Here is a 19,067-nt window from a genome sequence, read left to right as displayed (position 1 = left end):
ACTGGACACACCCTAAAAATGATGACAGAGGAGACTGGTAGGTGACAACTAGATCAGTCCCTCACAAGAAGCTCCAGGTGAAGAGATATGGTCTTGTGGTCTGTTGGAGAAATGGGAGGTCTGTGGAAAAGGGGGACTAATACTTGGAGTCAATAGCAACCCAGGTATTAGACACCCAGATATACAACTATAATCTGGGTCAAAACACATGCCTATTTGCCCATGCTTGAATAATAAGAGTATAGCAGTAGGAATATACTACTGACCACCTGACCAGGATGGTGACAGTGAATGTGAAATACTCAGGGAGATTAGCGAGAGACTACCAAAACAGAAAACCCAATAATAACAGGGGATTTCAACTATCCCGTATTAACTGGGTACAAGTAACCTCAGGACAGGATGCAGAGATAAAATGTTTAGACACCATTCACGACTGCTTCTTGGAGCAGCTAATCCTAGAACCCACAAGGGGAGAGGCAGTTGTTGACTTAGTCGCAAGTGGTGCACAGGATCTGGTCTAAGAAGTGAATATAGCTGAACTGCTTGGTAATAACAACCATAATGTAATTAAATTTAACATCCTTCTAGAGAGGAAAATGCCAAAGAAATTCACCACTTCTAAAAGGTGAACTACACAACATAGAGGCTAGTTACATGGAAATTAAAAGGAACAGTCACAAGAGTGAAATGTCTGCAAGTTGCATAGAAACTTTTAAAAAACATCAGAATAGAGGCTCAAACTATATGTATACCCCAAACAAAAGAAAAAAAACACCAAGAGGACGAAAAAATTCCACCATGCCTAAACAATAGAGTTAAAGAGGTGGTTAGAGACAAAAAGACATCTTTAAAAAATAAGAAGTCCTAAATGCTAGTGACGAAAATAGAAACGGACGAACTCTGGCAAGTCAAGTGTAAAAGTATAATTAGGCAGGTAAAAAAAGAATTTGAAGAACAACTAGCAAAAGACACAAAAGCGAACAGCAACATTTTTTTTTAGTACTTCAGAAGCAGGGAGCCTGCCACACAACCAGTGGGGCCATGGAAAATCAAGGTGCTAAAGAAGCACACAAGGAAGACAAGGCTGTTGCAGAGAAGCTAAATAAATTATTTGCATTCGGTCTTTACTGCAGTGGATGTGAGGGAGATTCCCAAACCTGAGCCATTCTTCTGAGGTGACATATCTAAGGACCTGTCCCAGACTTAGGTGTCAGTAGAGGAGGTTTTGGAACAAACTGATAAATTAAAGAGTAATAAAATCACCAGGACCAGTTGGTATTCACCCAAGGGTTCTGAAAGAACTCAAACATGAAATTGCAGAACTGTAACTGTAGTATGTAATCGGTTGCTTAAACCAGCCTCTGTACTAGATGACTGGAGGATAGCTAATGTGGTACCAATGTTAAAAAAAGGCTCCAGTGTCTTCTAGGTCCTGGACTAGGCCCCTAATCACTGAGCCACTTTTTCTCTTCAACACCGGATGTGATGTAAGGAACATGCCTCCCTACCCTGCTTTATGCCCTAGCTAGGCTGTCAACTTTCAAAGGAGAAACACAATACTCAGGTCTTAGCAATTGATGCAGGAGATCAAATCTGAAACACAATTAGCCTTATCTATGGTTCTTATCCGCCTCTCTCAGCTACCTGAGAGTCTGCCCCTTTGGCAATACTTGTATAGCTGGTGATGCCAATAGCATCATGAACTGAATATGACAGGCAAATAGCCTTTCAGTTCACTTTTAAAGTGACGGTAGGGAGGGAGTGGTACCATAGGGCCACGGAAATTGAGGAGCCAAAGTAGGGGTTTTGGCCAAGGTGTAGTGAGAAAAGTCTCAGATATATTACAGAGTGAAAAACACCACAAAAAGTATATTGGGCCATTCCTGTTCCTATGACCTCAGCTGAATAATGATGTAATAGCACTTTGCTTTCCATCCCAGGATCTTAAAGCACTGTACACACTCTAATTAAACCCCCCACAGCCCAGACAGATGGGTGAATAGTATCATCAGCTGGGGAAAGTGGACAGGGTGGTTAACTGACTTGATTAAAGCCACACAGCAATTCTGGAAATAGAAGATGAGTTCCCTGTTATACAGCCCTGTGCTTGAACCATTGCACTGCGCTTCACACTCAAGTCTTAGCATCAATACAAGAAAACCAGAAGAGGTTAGACTGAAGTGTTTTAGTAACACATGGGAGCAGAGATGCAAGACTTACCCATGAATAGCATGGATGGAGTGAGGTTCATAATGGTACCTTCCTTCCTGGTGACGCATGTCAATTGGCAAGGGAGCATGGAACGCTGGAAAAACGTGCTGCGGAACTGTTGAGGGGAAGAAAAAAAGAGACTTCAAAAACTTTTCCTTCTCTTTTAAAACAATTTCAAAGGAACTAAATCTCCATGAATTTCAGAGCATGAGCAATGCAAAGACATGGGGTCTTCATGATATCAGCGCTATCATACACCAGAGAAGTGAAATGAATAAATAATCAAAGTCATTCGGAGAAATCCTACATCTTCAACATAAAAGATCTCCAACAGGGTTTTTGACAACGACAAGCAGCTAAGCGCTCTTTGAACTCAGGGAGATTATAGGTAGCACCAAGGAAAATTAGACTTATAACACAAATGAGACTCGACAGAGGTTGGCAGAATCCAGATCTGCACCATCCACAGCACCGGGAACGGCAGCAGCACCTTTCCCGAATGTCTGTAGACAGAGAGTGGGGATTGGGTTAGAAATATTTACCTAAAGTATAACGGCAAGTACTGCACAAATGCAAACTGTGTATACAGTCAGAGGCGGCTTTAAATGTCTATGGCTCAGGTTCCTTGAAAGGAGCCTAAATTGCTCTCACTTGTCATCATTTGTGGCCCTATTTTTTATTCATTTGAGAAGCGTGTTTCATCTTTGATGGAAAGATAAAGTGGCTGTGGAAGGCACAGAACACCTACATTGACTTATTAAATCCACAGACTTTAATATGTATTATTGACCTCAAATGTTACAGCACAAATATTTCAGAGAGTTGTAGGACAAATGGAAAATTCATCAAGTTATTTCTCCACACCACCCTGGACTATTCAGACTTATGGCCATGTCTTTTTGTTCTAAAATTATGGAAGCCAAGAGAAATACAATCAGCAGGGCCTCAATAAATATACCGTACAGTACTCCTTTGCTAGGATATATTATCTGGTCTATAATGATGGTGCATTCCACATTTGTAGCTGGGATCAAACGTAAAAATAAAAGGCCAGACTACGTATGTCTTTTACAGTCAGACAAAATTTCTTGATTAAAGATTAACTAAAGTTTTCACAGGTCTTCCTTACCCTCACTCTTCAGTTTTGACATCGCACTTTTCATCACATTTTCTGTATATCTGGAGCTTTTAAAATATTAGATTATTGTTCCAAACACCATTTTAACTAAATACTCCATTGTAACTTGCTTCCACCCCCTGCAGCATTTCTCTGTTGTGCGGGAAAGCAGCATCCCAAAACAAACCTACAATTCTTTATGGCTTGGCCCAAATCCTCAGCTGGTGTAAATCAGTCCAGTTCCATTGGCTCCACACTCTTTTATAAGGATGACTTAAGAGTCCCGGCTGCGATAACAACATAGCTTTGACTTCAATAGAGCTTTGTCGATTTACACCAGCTAAGGATCTGGTCCTTTAGGTTCACTTACAGAAAATCTGCATTAAAAATCACTATATATTTATGCCCTGGCAAATCAGGAAGGGGATCTGAAGATCTTCTCTGCATTTCAATCTAGAATCCTTGAGCTCAGCATAACATGCATATCTGGATACTACGTCAGCTGTGCTGCCAGGAGAGGCAAGAGACTACATAAAAACAACCTGCCTGCCAACTATGCTGAAAGGAGTTAAGCTAAGGTACTCAGGGTGGAAAGTATTCAAGAGTCCACAGCAGACTTACTTTCAGTGGTAGAGTGGAGAGCTGGCACTGTGAAGTGCTCAATACAGTGGGAGCATTTTTGCAGCCTGTCTAATGTGAGGACACAGTAGAGTAGCTGTTAAACCCCCAAGAAAGTAAGTAAAATAAACGTGTATCCTTTAGGATTTTCTTCTGCAGGCGAAAAATTCACCCACCCTCTTTAACAGTGCTGGGTAATATAAGTCTTTTAAATAAAGTCACTTGAGAGAAATAATCATTTTTAAGATATATCACGATCTAATGTTTCTCTAAGTCAGACATGCAGAACGATCCTGCTAGTGACTGAAAAGCCACATCCAAAATGCAGCTAATGGCTTGTTACACATCAGCTATTCGCCTTTCCAAGGCATAGCCACTGCCGTCAACTGTCAGGGGCCTGGGTTGATCATTTAGAGACTGTCCTGATCTCCCTGGAAACTACTGTTCCACCAGAACCTCTTCTTTGCCAAGCTTGGAAGCTGGCCTTGTTCTCCTTAGTACATGCACACATGGCATGAAGCAATGTGCAGCAGTCTTTCATTGAACTTCAGTGGGCTCTCAGCATCCACTGATATCATTGAGAGCTATGAAAGAAGAAAACAGATCCCAGAAGCATGCAAGAAGTTTTGCAGGGCATGGTTTCTGCCTGCGTGAGAGAGCTATTGTTGTATCTGTCCGGGATGTACAGAGCAAGGGTTTATGTTGTCATACACAATGATCACACAATCAAACTGTCACTATATGTTTTGCTGCACTAGGCTGCTGCCTGGCATAGCCAGTCCTATGCCGGACAGATTAAGTATTTGCATTGCCATGGGCTGCAGGGGGAAGATTATCTACAGAGCTCAGTTCCCATAAGAACAATCATTGCTGCTGGATGCTGAGCTCTGTTGAATATCTAGTTCTACATGTCTTGCCTTATGACTGCCATTGACTAAAGGAGGAAGAACTCAGGGCAGCATTGATAATTTATCTGCAAGAGCATTCCTTCCCTGCCTCTCATGATTTGGGGAAGGCTTTGCTTCTTTTTCTTGGGCACAGTCAACATAAAACCAATATCTGAAAAAAATTCCCTTCCCCTGTTTCTAATTAGGCCTCAGTTTATTCATGTTGAGAGGAATTTAAACATGTACCATTTTTCCACTTTTACACCTTTGCTTTTTTTTTTTTACACCATCTCAATCAATTTAGACACTGGAGATACTCGTCAGTTTCAATTTCAGGTTCTTTACTAGCACCATCACCTAATCCTTGTTTGGTTTCACCAGAGGACAAAAAGGGTGGTGGGGCAGTTGTTTTCAGTGATTTTCAGTTTCAGATCTTCACATCTGGGTTTTTCTTCTGCCCACACACATTTTCTGGAGCAGCCACCAGGCCTAAAAGCTACAATCGCTGCTGCTTTCCCTTTAATTCACTTCTGGATGCTTGATCTGAAATAATGAATGGTTTTATATGCGATCATCTACTAATTCATAAATGTCAGGCCCTCTCCCCACTTCTGCCTCTCATTTCCACCCCTCGAAGGGAGCAGCGAGCTGGCAACAGAAGTAGCAGCAATGCATGCCGTTTACAAAGATGGATGTTTTCACACATATGATTTAAAAGGACAATTATACTCAATTACTTCAAGTGAGCTCATGATGATGCATTTCTAAACAGCCATTGGAGGTGCAATCTGATGACTGGCACAATGAATTTGCTAGCTTTTATCTAATCAAGGCAATCCCTTGTTTTAGACTTATCTGCTCATCATTGCGGCCTTCAATATAGCAGAAGATTTATAAATGACTAGCAGACTTTGTATATTTAACTTAGAACCCTACTGATAGGTGTCAGAACTGAGTGATTTGCAGTGGTGGGACAAAGCCCTTAACAGGGGGAGTCTGGGGAAGTCTCTGCCATGGGAAAATGGTTTGATAATACTTGCTTGTTTGGTATGATATGGTGCATTCCAGAAGGCAAAAAAAGGGGATCTTTAAAAGTACTAAATTGCTCTAAAGCAGGGATAAATCTCTGACACTTGGTATTCAGAAATAGAGGCAAAAGGGTGATCTGTACCTGAGGCAATGGGAAAAAAAATCAAAGCGGTATAAAATGAGTGGGGGACAATGAGAGCATGAGCCTTTTACACAAAAATGATGTTGCTCTTAGGTATGTTTATAGCATCTAGATACTAAGCCAGAGGGGTACGTTAGCAACACACAGAGTGAAAGCCACCCCTACTCAACTGCTACTCATAAATTATAACATTCAAAAACCAGTCGGAGAACACTTCAGCCTCCCTGGTCACTCAATTACAGACCTACAAGTCACAATACTCCAACAAAAAAAACCAGACTCCAACGAGAAACTGCAGAATTGGAATTAATTTGCAAACTGGACACCATTAAATTAGGCTTGAATAAAGACGGGGAGTGGATGGGTCATTACACAAAGTAAAAACTATTTCCCCATGCTAATTTTTTCCCTACTGTTACTCACACCTTCTTGTCAAATAGCTGGAAATAGGCCACCCTGATTATCACTACAAACGTTTTTTTTCTCCTGCTGATAATAGCCCACCTTAATTGATTAGCTTCGTTATAGTTGGTATGGCAACACCCATTTTTTCATGTTCTCTGTGTATATATATATTTCCTACTGTATTTTCCAATGCATGCATCCGATGAAGTGGGTTTTAGCCCATGAAAGCTTATGCCCAAATAAATTTGTTAGTCTCTAAGGTGCCACAAGTACTCCTCGCTCTTTTTGCTCATAAAGGAATGTGTCTGCTGTGTTGCCTGGTTTGATTTGGGAAAAGTCTCTGCTACCTATCCTCACTTGCCTGAGCTGATCTGGTCAGTTGTTATTAACAAGACATGGGCTGCCCACTGCCTCCTTCCCAGTCAAAGACCATCCAACCTTCCAGCATCAGACAAAGAAAGGATGAAGAAGTGATGCAATTTTAAAGGGGATGTCCCTGAGCTGAAAATCCCAGGAAGAGAGCAAGTATCAGAGGCAGACACTGATTATCTCCAAGGACAAGAATGTGCTTCAAGGGAAATTTGTGCTAAGTACATTTTTTGCATAAGGAGCAAAAAAGAGTTTTCTAAATCACCCTCAACACCACCTCGTTTCTCCTTCAGAAGAAAAGGCCAGCTAGAAAAAGATGACGTGAAAAGCTTTAAATGGAATATAATTCTTTGAAATCTCACATTAGCAATGGTCTGTACCTTATGTATATAATATATATTAATATGCTAATAAGCTGACCAATATGTATGTGTCACCACTGCCCTCTACTGGATGGAATCACAATTGTATAGCTCTGTGGCATGGACCCCATTCTGCTAGTTTCCCTTCAGCTCAGTTGGTACAAGCCTAGAAGTTTGGAACAGAAGGATCAGAAGTCTAGCCCCAATAGTGCTATGAAGTTTCCTCAAATAACCTTCTGAAGCTTATATTTGAGATTCTGTTTTTCATACAATAGCTGATGAATTAACAAACCCCTAAAACAGCATTTTCCAGCATTCCTGGACCAATTGTCATAATGTTAACTCTCTTGGGATAAAAACAGAATCCCAAACTCAGGACTTGAAAGATAGTTTCCTCTCACATATTTTCCAAATATTGGGTCATATCCTCAGATGGTATAAATTAGCACAGATTCAGTGAAATCAATGGAGTGATGCCAGTTTACACCAGCTGAGGATCTGGCTCACTGTTCTAATGTTTCAATTTTTTAACCCTGCACACATGTTCTTTTACTGATGAGATCCAAAATTACTCAATTTTTTTGCTTTGCAGTTCACGTTGACAAATTTAATTTTGAAATATTTGTTTTGAAGGGGTCACGTCAAAAACTATCTGCAAATAGACAGTGCTCTCCAGGAACAGAAACACAAACAAGGGGGAAAAAACTCAACCGGTTTGTAACAATCATTGCTGCTGGATGCTGAGCTCTGTTGAATTTCTAGTTCTGCATGTCTTGCCTTATGACTGCCATTGACTAAAGGAAGAGGAACTCAGGGCAGCATTGATAATTTATCTGCAAGAGCATTCCTTCCCTGCCACTCATGATTTGGGGAAGGCTTTGCTTCTTTTTCTTGGGCACAGTCAACATAAAACCGATATCTGAAAATGGCAAACAAATCCCTTTAAAGGCTGACTTACATTACTATTGTGTTTATTGCAGCTGGCCTCTATGTTGGGGTAGCAACTGAGTTTTGGATCCTAGAGAACACAGTGATATTACACACAACTAAAAGCTTTTAGAGCTTTGGGCATGCCTTCTAATATGCATATGGGGATCCCACTAAAGTTTTTTGGCGTCCCATGCATTCCTCTCAAGCCAGAAGGTGGAGGAGAACAATGTGCTCTTCCAGAGATGCTCCCTCAAACAAACTTCCCTCCTAGAATAAGTAGCTCAAGGTGTGAGCTGTGGCAGTCCCACGAATGTACCACACTCTTTTTATAATCAAAAGGAAAAAGCCTGTGCAAAACAAAGAGGCAGTTGTCAAGATAAAGAAAAAGAATCTCTTTGAACATTGTCAGTGTTTTTATTAAATGAACTTTTTTCCAAATCTGAATTTATTTTAGGGAATCTAACACCATACATCACCTGTTAGCATTCAGAAACCACGGAAACGGTGCGACTGTTTAACATTTCAAGTGGATGGCTTATAAAAAAAAAAGGGGGTAAACTAAATAATGGACCTACACACAAGAAGTACCTACTATTAAGGGATCTCAGAGCATTTTGCAAAGATTAATGAATTGAGCCCCTGAGCACCTCTGGGAAGTAAGCAAATACTGTCACACTTTTTTTTTTTACTAATGGGGAACAGAGGCACAGCAAGGTTAAGTGATTTGCCCAAGGTAACACATTAAAATTAGTAGCAGACCCCTGACTAGAACCGAGAAGTCCAGGCTCTTAGTCCCTTGCTGTGACAAATAAACCACCACACTAGTTATAAAACATACATCCAACAAAAACCACAGATCCTAGGGAAAATGTCATTATTATCTGGGATGCAGCTGAGTGAGAGTGGAGGACCAAAGCAGGGCAAGGGGGGGGTTGCTTACAAATCAGTGGCACAATCTGACTCCCTGAAATATAAGTAACTGCAGCTCCCAAGGCCTGCAGGGAAGGCCTCAGCACCTCACAGGCATAGGCCCTAAATTGGGGTGTGGGCACTCTAGGGCATGGGTTCCACATTAGCCACTAATGTCTTCACTCACAGCAACAGGAGCTCCCATGTTGCCTCTAAGATGCTCCAAAGGGGTTCAAAGCCTGAGAACTGTGTTGCATTGATGAGGGTTAAAGAGAGAAACGTCTACAGATGACAGGGCTCAGAGCCCAGCCATCATGGGGTCACACCTGCCTCTGACAAAGGAAAGAATGTGCAAGCGGCTAACTCAGAAAAACTCAAAGGAGCTGCCACAAAGCAATCCCAAGCAGCAAATGAACATATGTTAGTGATTACACTGTGCCCGTGCTGCTACCTTTGTATTTCTGGAGGCGAACCATTTTGGCAGTGGGGATGCCATTAAGCCTACCGCTGAAGTTTGCAACACCCTCTCCCTTTGTTCAGGTATGCAGATTTTGAAAAGAAAATAAGAGCCAAAGCTGACTTCAAACAACCCCATCAGCCATTTGTTGGGGTCTATAAAACTCTGAGGCATCAGCAGATGCACTTTCTAACCAATCCCACCTCTAAAGTAAAAGTGCTTCTTACTGTCATCTAGACCCTCTTCCTCCAGTCTGTACAAATCTCAGTCTCTTTTCAAAGCAAGATTAGCGATACAATTAACATTAAGTGTCCCTCGGTCAATCATCTTCTCAAGGGAAACAGAGGAACAAAACTACATTTAAATGGGAGAAAAGATTCACTTTGCTAAAAATCCCATTTTAATTCAGCTCTTATCTACACAAAGCATTTGAAAGGAATGGATTCTGGTCGAGAATTACTGAGTTCGAAGTGATGGTACATTTCATTTTGGGTTTTAAAAGGCAAATAGTGATACATTTTTTACTTTAATCCCAAGGGATTAAAGATACTACTCATGCCAAGTAGTATCTTATTCTGTGGAAAGTCCCATTGAAATCAATAGGACTAACTGCAGAATAAATTACATTAAAGATTGTGAGGTGCTCAGATAATGTGGTCCCCATTATTACAGAAGTACCTAAAACAGACAGACAACTATTACTCAGCGTGCCTAAAGGGTGGCAGAATCTGGCCCTCAGTGTTTGTGTATGTGCGTGTGGGGCTACTTGACTTGCTTTGATATTTGTTTCTTGGAGTTTAAATATTGTGGTTGGAATACTGCCCCCACTGCAAAGCACCCAAGGGTTGTAGGTATCTGAAAGGAGATGTTTTGGTGTTTATGTGACGTCCCCAGAATAATGATCTTGCTGTTTAAGTGAGTTGGGCAAATGAATGAGCACAAGAAAAACATCTTTGCTGAAAGCACAGCCCAAGTTAATGCACCATTAATAATGGTCTGAGTGAATTATTGAAGGAGATAATAGGGTTGGGGTCAGAGAAGGTCTGAGACAAAGAACAGGGAAAATTGGGTCAAAGAAACATGACAGAGCAGATCACATTGGTACGGCTATGGGATTCTCCTTAGATGAAGTCATGTATTACCACACAGAATATTAACTGCTTTGCAGGGAAAGCCATTCCCCGGGCTACCAGCCAAATCAATACATGATGAAGAGAGAAAAAATAGCAGAAACAAAAAACACACCGTAGCTGTCACTTAACAGTCCATCAAACCCCATTTGAGAGCTTAATGTTAATATTGTATCTTTAGAGCAGTTTACCAAACACGCCACACACAGAAAGTGTGTGCTTACCTTAAAGGGGATAATTATGTGGTTGCTAATTACACCTGTCTGCACATTTTTAACCTAGAGATGAGCACATGTCTTGCAGAATAATAGTCCTCCCTCCCCAAATTTTACTGCACCACTTTTTAGGCAAGGGTTTTGATGCATCAGTGGCAACAATACCCCTTTCTGTAATGATCTAGCATGGTCTATAGGTTAAACAGGAGCCAGAATTTCCATTTCTAGCTCCCCCACTGATTCGTTGAATGACATTAAGTTACTTACTCACCTCTATGTGTGAGAGTTTCCCCCATCTGTAAAATGGAGATAATACCGGCCTACCTCCGAGGAGTGGTTAATGTTCCTACAGCACTTTAAGAAGTAATGTGTTAATTAAATATTCAGTATGATGTCAATATTCATAATGACTCCCACATGTAGGATCATCTACAAGGCTGCATCAAGCATGATTTTCTTTTGTTTACCTTGTTAGTATTTTGTTTGGTTTTCATTTGGTTGTATGTTTTAATTATTGTTTGTTAATTATTACTCTATTTTAATTAGCTGTTCAACCACCTTGACTAGGTGACTCCAAGTAAGGAGGAACTTCAGGACTAAAATTAACAACAATTACCCGGCTAACTAGCACTTCACTCCGTTGTACTTTGGGGCCACTCAAAACTTCACAGCAACATCAGGGATACAACTCAGTGGCTCCCACTCCTAAAGCTACTGGTTGCTCTAGGGGAGAATTTCCCCTAGCTTTTAGTCATCTAGTGCATGTGACACATATGAGCAGATCTGTTTCCATCCAGCAGAGGGCAGTGGTCAGTTTCATTTTCTCTCTCACACATACACCAGTTATTACAAAGATGGTATAATCCTTGTTCCAAACACCATTTTATCCGGCGGGCAGAAAGCAGCACACGTCGCACAACTAAAGGAAGGGCGAAGGGAAATGACCTCTCCAACCAACTTAAGAAATTACAACAGAGGATAACGAAAGGGAATCCAGACCAGTTTCCTCAGGCAAATGGAATGGTAGTGATGTGTACAGCCTTTCCAGGTGTAAAGTGGGTGGTGCTAATCCTCTGATTGGCATGGGACACCTGAGAAGTAAACCACCAGTAATAATGACAAATATTTTGCACGTCTTTAGCTCACTGCATCCTCATTGTCCTCATTTTACATTGGGGAAACTGAGGCACAGAGAAGTGAAATATCTGGATCTATGTCACACAGTGATACACATGGTAGAGCTGGAAATGGAATCAAGAACACATGACTCCTAGCCCTCCTCCTCTAACTAACAGTCAATATTCACTTAATCCCAGCCAAGAAAACCCAAACCTCAGTTTGATCACAGTGCAATTTAAAGTCTATAGGCTTCTTTGCCTCTCTTCCAGAATACAGTAATGACACCATATGCTGAGCTACTAAATCTGCGATTAAGTCCCCATTCTCTCTGCTTCTGCAAGAGAAGTTACTGTAGTATGCAGACTTTGGATGCTACTCTCGGTGTAGTGCTTGTTATGCATAGTATTTTATAAACCATCATTGCTCCTGGTTTTAGTAAGGCATTGTAAAATACCCCATTGTATATTGCACACTCCACCACATAATAAAAACAATATTTGGTGCCTTGCCAGAGGTCTTTCTAGGCAAAAAATAAGGTATTTTGTCAGATTCAGCTCTTTGGTGAAAAATGAGATGCTTCACCTTTAAGGAACATTGGAGTAAAGTTTCCTAGGAACAGTAGCAGCACATGGCTGGCTATGTGCAGTAGTAAACTGAGCCAGCACTGAGGGGATTGGTTAAACAGGTTTATTCCATCACAGAAACAGTTCTATTGTTTCAGAAGAACAAAGGAGAGCATCTCTGGAGAGTCTGAGGGCTGCTTTTATCTGATTTACCCAGACAAATCCCTGAAGGTATGTGGAACTAGAATGCTGCAGTCCTGTACATTCAGGCTGCTGGTATTTGCTTCTCTGTGAATTTACAATCATTCCGATACATGTGTGCAACAAGAGCTGAACATTAATTTATTCCACAGATCACTTGGTAGGAAGGGGCACAAGGAGCACGTGCCATCCACCGGGATGCAGAGCACTGCCAGACATGTGCAATGTGCATTAGGCCATTCCAGGAAGAGAGAACACACCACTATGTTGTCATGAAAGAAACAGCTTCAATAAGCTGGAGAGCACCAGTCTCAATGTGACAGGCATTTATACTCACTTGTGAAGAAGACATCCAGGTATACACATGGCCACAGGCTCAACACGGTTTTATGGGAAAAGCTTCAGCAGCCAGCTTCATTTATCAACACTGCTGGCACACTCAAGCAGTGGGGCACACAGGTTTAGTGGTTAGAGCACAGGACTTGTAGCTGAAACACACGGGCACTCCTAAATCAGCCCAGACCAATGAGTTGCCTAGTCCGGTATCCCACCTTCATCTGTAGAGGAAGGTGAGGGGTGGCAGCTGCATCATGGGAGATGTAGTTTAGTTGGGTAGCCCAACCAACAGGAAAAAATGGGAACATGAGGAAACCTTCAACTCCCATGAAGCCCCATGGAAGGATATCCCAGCTGAAATATTTTGATTTTTAGCTGAAATAGTTGGGTTTTTGATCATTTGGTTTCTTGATGAAAAATCAAAATTTTCCATGGAAAGCAGACACTTTGTGCAAAAAATTTAATTTTGTCAAAACCACAATGTCCTCAAATGGGAAACTGTCAACCAAACCTAACAACAACACTTTCCTACTTCACAGGAATTTTAGGAGGTTTAATTTAGTCAGGTCTGTTAAGTGCAATGAGATCTGTACGTGGAAGGCTCTGGATAAATTCAAAGTCGACTCCTCAGGCTACGGCTGTATGGTAACCTTAAAGGGACTCATTATTTTTATTCATTCAGGGAGGATACATAACATGAAAGAGTCAATGTACACACAACCTGGTTCTGCCACACGGAACCAAGTGAATCAGTGAATCAGTCCTAAGAGGGTTGCCTGAGATTCACTTGAAACTTCACTCTGAGAACTTTTTACAGCACAATTGGAAAAGTCTCTCTAGCAACTTCATTGGCAGTAACCATTCTCCTAACTGCTTTATAGCCAGCTGCAGGTAAGTACACACAGTAGTCTAATCATTTGGGCTGCAAGACAAAGTTCCTGGGTTACACAGAGAGTTAGTGCTGTGGCCATCAGGGATCACAAGCTGAGTGTGCTCTACCCAACCCCCCGTTTGGGTACCTCATGAAGCAGAGGCATAATTCTGGCCCAGCTGACTCAAGAGAAGACTGGACTAGTCAGTGAAGGTCAGGGTGGATTGCGGTATCACACCTGTGTGGGGGAAAACATCTGTTCGTCACATGTTTAGCATAAGCTATTGCCCTCAGCCTTTAGTTTTCATGAGCCAGCCAGTCACTCCGCAGAAGAAATGCATCTTTTTACTGCTCCTGCTATGCAAAAGCTCCTCTTATTTTTAATTGAGTTTCACTAACTAGAAATGTCTGAGGGATCCGTACAGTGTTTGAATACAAGCACCCGAGGAGGTCTCCCTTCTTGCTATATCATCATGTGGAAGTCTGTTAATGAAGTTATCCCTGGACTCAATTTGATCCACTGGCATTTTCATTTCAGATGAGTCACTATTTCTCAGCTTTGCCTTGTAATGATTCTGGTCCTGTCCTATCAGCTCTACTGTTACATTCTAACAGTCTTTGTGGCACATCTGCTGCATGGTGCAAGTGCATGGAAAGAAATCTAGAACCCTGATGCCTTATACATGTCTCTAGATGTATCCTTAGGGACTGCATCTATAGTGCTCTCCCTCCAAGGAGAAGAGCCAGGAAGCAGCCAACTTGGTGACCATGGCAAAATTTTGTCCCAAAGTCAGCTTGCAGAAGGTGATTATTTATGTATGTATTCTTTGTATTATGATAGTGTCTAGAGGCCTCAAATAAGATCAGGGCCCCATAGTGCCTTAAACACAGTGAGAAATGATCTCTGCCCTGAAAAGTTTACAATCTAAGTAGAGAAGGGAAAATATTGGGGCAAGGACCATCATTTTGTTGTGTGTGTGTAGAGTGCCTAGCATGGTTCCATGGTCCTGGTCCGTGTCTGGGGCTCCACAAACAATGAAAGGGATGGAGGAGAAACGGACAGGTGAGGAAGTGGCATGGCAAGGATCACTCAACAGGTCAGAGGCAGAGCTGGAAATAGAACCCAGTCTAGTGACTAGATCAGGCTGTCTCTCCTGAATCTAGTGGCCAACATCACTGTCCTCTGCTGTGTCACACCTGCCCATCAAACAGAAACTTGTTTGTTCCTGATCCTTCAACACACAGTCGCTTCTAGTTTATGAAACAGGAATTCTCCACTGACGCTGGTGTTGTACTAAAAACCTGAGGAACTGTAAATACTGAATCACAGAAAACCAAACAGCCTAACACTGTTTATTAATTCTGCAGGTCTTGAGCTGCAAGTGCTAAGAATCTTGAAAAATCACTTAATTGCCAGGTTGTGATGGCAAAATATATTTAAAGGCCCCTGTCAATATGACAGTTATTAAGATACAATAAGGCCACAAGCTCTGACTGCAGAGAGATCCTTGTTACTTTCTGCTCATGTGCCTCATCCCAACAGGAAGTACTTAATAAGAATAATAATATCCTGAAAGGCTAACCCACAGCAGTGTAATTAAAAAGCTTTTCTGTCTCACTTTGAAGGGGGGGGGGGAATGAGGGGGAAATGAAAATCAGACAGGAAATTCCACTAGAATAAGCTGGCTTATGTCCTAATAACACAAGTCTGTGCCAACTCCTCCAGAAGGCAAGGGATGGGAGGGGGAGTGAATAAAAAAAGAAAAGCCCTCAAGACTGACTCAGATCTGAGACCACGTGGCTCAGTTGCAACAGTGAATCTAAAAAGAGAGAGGGGACACAATCAAATAAAGGAAGTTTGCTTTTCTAGTAAGCCACTGTTACATAATGTAGCTGTTGTACTAAAGAGAGGCCACTGCAGCTTTGACCAGAAAGCACACAGGCCGATAAGATTGAAGAGCCAGATGGATCTTGGGGCTTGTTCTCCCAACAGCTGCAGTGAGAAAATGGGGAGAAAAATCTTTCAAGCAGCTAGCAAAAGTCCTGGAATGTAAGAGGCAGAGGGGACCAGATGGCTGTTAAACTTGTGCCTATGTGGAGGTGGTTTTTCAGTGTTTTATAGTTAATGGTAGAAGGAGGAAAATCACCATAAAAAAATCCCTCAAGAAAACAATGTTTAAGGGGAAAAATGCATATTAGTTTATTTCACTTATAAGGAGAATCTTTCCTATGTCTTTCTAAAGGCCTGATTCTACTTCCATAGAAGTCAGTAGAGGTAGAAGCCCTGACTGAGCACTCGCAATCCCAACTGAAGTGAAGTGTCGCACCTCTGAAAAACCAGGCCAAGGAGATTTGCCATCGACTTCAGTGGGTCTGTGCTCCTACATGGCAAATTCTTACATCAGCATCTTACCCTGGCGGATTTCACATTGAAGTGCATTTCACAGTGGTCTCAGAGTAACAGCCGTGTTAGTCTGTATTCGCAAAAAGAAAAGGAGTACTTGTGGCACCTTAGAGACTAACCAATTTATTTGAGCATGAGCTTTCGTGAGCTACAGCTCACTTCATTGGATGCATACTGTGGAAACTGCAGAAGACATTATATACACAGAGACCATGAAACAATACCTCCTCCCACCCCACTCTCCTGCTGGTAATAGCTTATCTAAAGTGATCATCAAGTTGGGATACATTGCTTGAAGCCATTTGTGAAAAGCAATGTGTGAACCAAGCTGATAGCTAAGTGCCCGGCCTCATCTATCTCTAGATATTTATTTTAGGTACTTATATAACCCACATTCCCATAGCATCTGGGTGCCTCATAATCTTTACTATATTTATCCTCACAACCCCCCTGCAAGGTAGGGAAGTGCGATTATCCCCACTGTACAGATGAGGACCTGAGGCAGAGAGAGATTAAGGGACTTCTTCACAGTCACATGAGGGGGAGGGGTCTATGGCAGGGCTGGGAATTGACCCTAGGTCTCCTGGGTATGTGATTAATGCCCAAGCCAGCACCACTGGACCATCTTTCCTTTTTGTTTAGCACTCACCATGTAAGGAGCCATGACACTGTACCGCACTTCTACTCTGAAACCATTCTTCTCTAGTGTGGCCACATTAAAATCAATTACCTGCTTATAGAATGCTTAGTCAGGCTTATAGAATCACAAAAATGTAGGGCTGGAAAGGACTTGGAGTAGTCATCAAATCCAGTCCCCTGCACTGTGTCAGTACCAAGTAAACCAGTCCTAGACCATCCCTGACAGGCATTTGTCTAATCTGGTTTTCAAAACCTCCAATGATGGGATTCCACAACCTCCCTTGGAAGGCTATTTCAGATCTTAACTACTGTTATAGTTAGCAAATTTTTCCTAATGTCTAACGTAAATCTGCCTTGCTGCAGATTAAACTGATTACTTCTTGTCCTGCCTTCAGTGGACATGGAGAACAACTGATCACAATCCTCTTTAACAGCCCTTAACATATTCGAAGACTGTTATCAGGTCCCCCCCTTAATCTTCTTTTCTCAAGACTAAACATTCCCAGTTTTTTTAGCCTTTCCCCATAGGTCACAGTTTCTAAACCTATCATCATTTTTGTTGCTCTCCTCTGGACTCTCTGCAGTTTGTCGACACCTTTCCTAAAGTGTGGTGCACAGAACTGGACACATACTCCAGCTGAGGCCTTACTAATGCCGAGCAGAGCAGAACAACTACCTCCCATGTCTTGCAGATGACACTCCTGTTAACACCCCCCTGAATGTAAGTCTTTTTCACAGCTGCATCAATTGTAGACTCATAGTCAATTTGTAACCCCAGATCCTTTTCAACAGTGCTACCTCCTAGCCAGTTAGTCCCCATTTTGTAGTCGTGCATTTGATTTCACATTTTCATGCTCCTTCCTAGAGCCAAGCATAAATCCATAAATAGGAGAATGCAGAAATCTCACTCATTACTGGGACCAGCTCATCCACCCTGAGGGCTTGATTTTTAATCTGAGGAAATCTTCCCTGGAACTTGAGTTTTCACAAGCAGAACCCTTGAAGGGAAATCATGCATCATTCCACATCTCTGTGCCTCCATTTACCCCTCTATAGAATGAGAGTGTATAATACTTAGCTGTGTCATAGGGAAGCTACTGAGGTATTAAATTCATGAGCATTTGTAACCAGAGGAGTTTGCCTAGAGTATCAGAGAAGCCACTTGGACCCTGGGTTGCACAGTAGGTGGGCAAGCCACCAAATTCTCTGCTGACATCTAAGGTAAAGCTAGGAAGGCTCCTAGATCCAAAGGATAAGGAAAGCTGAGGGGTCCCTGGATTGGAGACAACCAGGATGCTCACACTTTTGAAGACAACCTGTGAACAAAAAAGGAGGCTAAATACATTATTTATTTACTCTGAATGACTGATTCCCTGTACAGATATTTCTACATATAGGAGCATGTTTACTAGGGTCCCAATTCTCCACCGTTTACTCATTTGAGTAAGTTCTTACTCGTACATGTCACTGCAAGTTGTATTCCATTGCACTTCCCAGGAGCAGGCCTACTGATGGTGGGTTGTCCCCTACCATCCATTAGTTATTACTCAGAGACTGGTAAGGTGATAAGTAACAGCATGGATTTGTCAAGAACAAATCACATCAAACCAACCTAATAGCTTTCTTTGACAGGGTAACAAGCTTTGTGGATAGGGGGAAGTGGTAGATATGGTATATCTTGACTTTAATAAGGCTTTTGATACTGTCTCGCATGACCTTCTCATAAACAAGCTAGGGAAATACAACCTAGATGGACCTACTATAACGTGAGTGAATAGCTGATTGGTCAAATTAAAGTTAAACACATGTTTAAGTACTGATCAGAAAAGGAATGACTCAAGCATTGTGTAAGTGCTTTCCTAAATCAGGGCCTATATGAACAGCTCCAACTGAAACAGTTAGGGTCTGTGGGTTCCCTCCACAGAGTTGCCTGCCACCATCACTGGTAAATCTATACCTGTTACAGATTACAAATAGCTTTTCAATCTTCCATGACAAAGTTGTGCTTCAAATGTAGTACTGGCATCTCTACCCTCTCCAAACCAAACCAAACCAAACCACACCACAGAGGCAAGTTTATTTTCTTTACGCATGTAATACAAGCTGGCAAGAGGCACTGAAACAAATTCAAATCAAAGTTGCTCCTAAAG

At 41.8% G+C, this 19,067-nt stretch overlaps 1 protein-coding gene across 2 annotated transcripts in view; it reads right to left on the bottom strand.

Annotated features, from left to right (window-relative positions):
• Window positions 1-19,067, bottom strand: part of GLI2 (GLI family zinc finger 2) — a 262,344-nt gene that overhangs the window by 87,761 nt on the left and 155,516 nt on the right. For both annotated transcript variants that reach the window (XM_037912674.2, XM_043525483.1), the window contains one exon: window positions 2,224-2,329. In XM_037912674.2, coding sequence (XP_037768602.1) covers window positions 2,224-2,329 — 106 coding nt within the window. The remainder of the gene's footprint in view (window positions 1-2,223; window positions 2,330-19,067) is intronic.

This window comes from Chelonia mydas, chromosome 11 (genome assembly GCF_015237465.2).
Source record: "Chelonia mydas isolate rCheMyd1 chromosome 11, rCheMyd1.pri.v2, whole genome shotgun sequence".
NCBI classification, from domain to species: Eukaryota; Metazoa; Chordata; order Testudines; family Cheloniidae; genus Chelonia; species Chelonia mydas.
The sequence above is the reverse complement of the archived record's forward strand: the minus strand, read 5'-3'. Positions and strand labels throughout refer to the sequence as shown.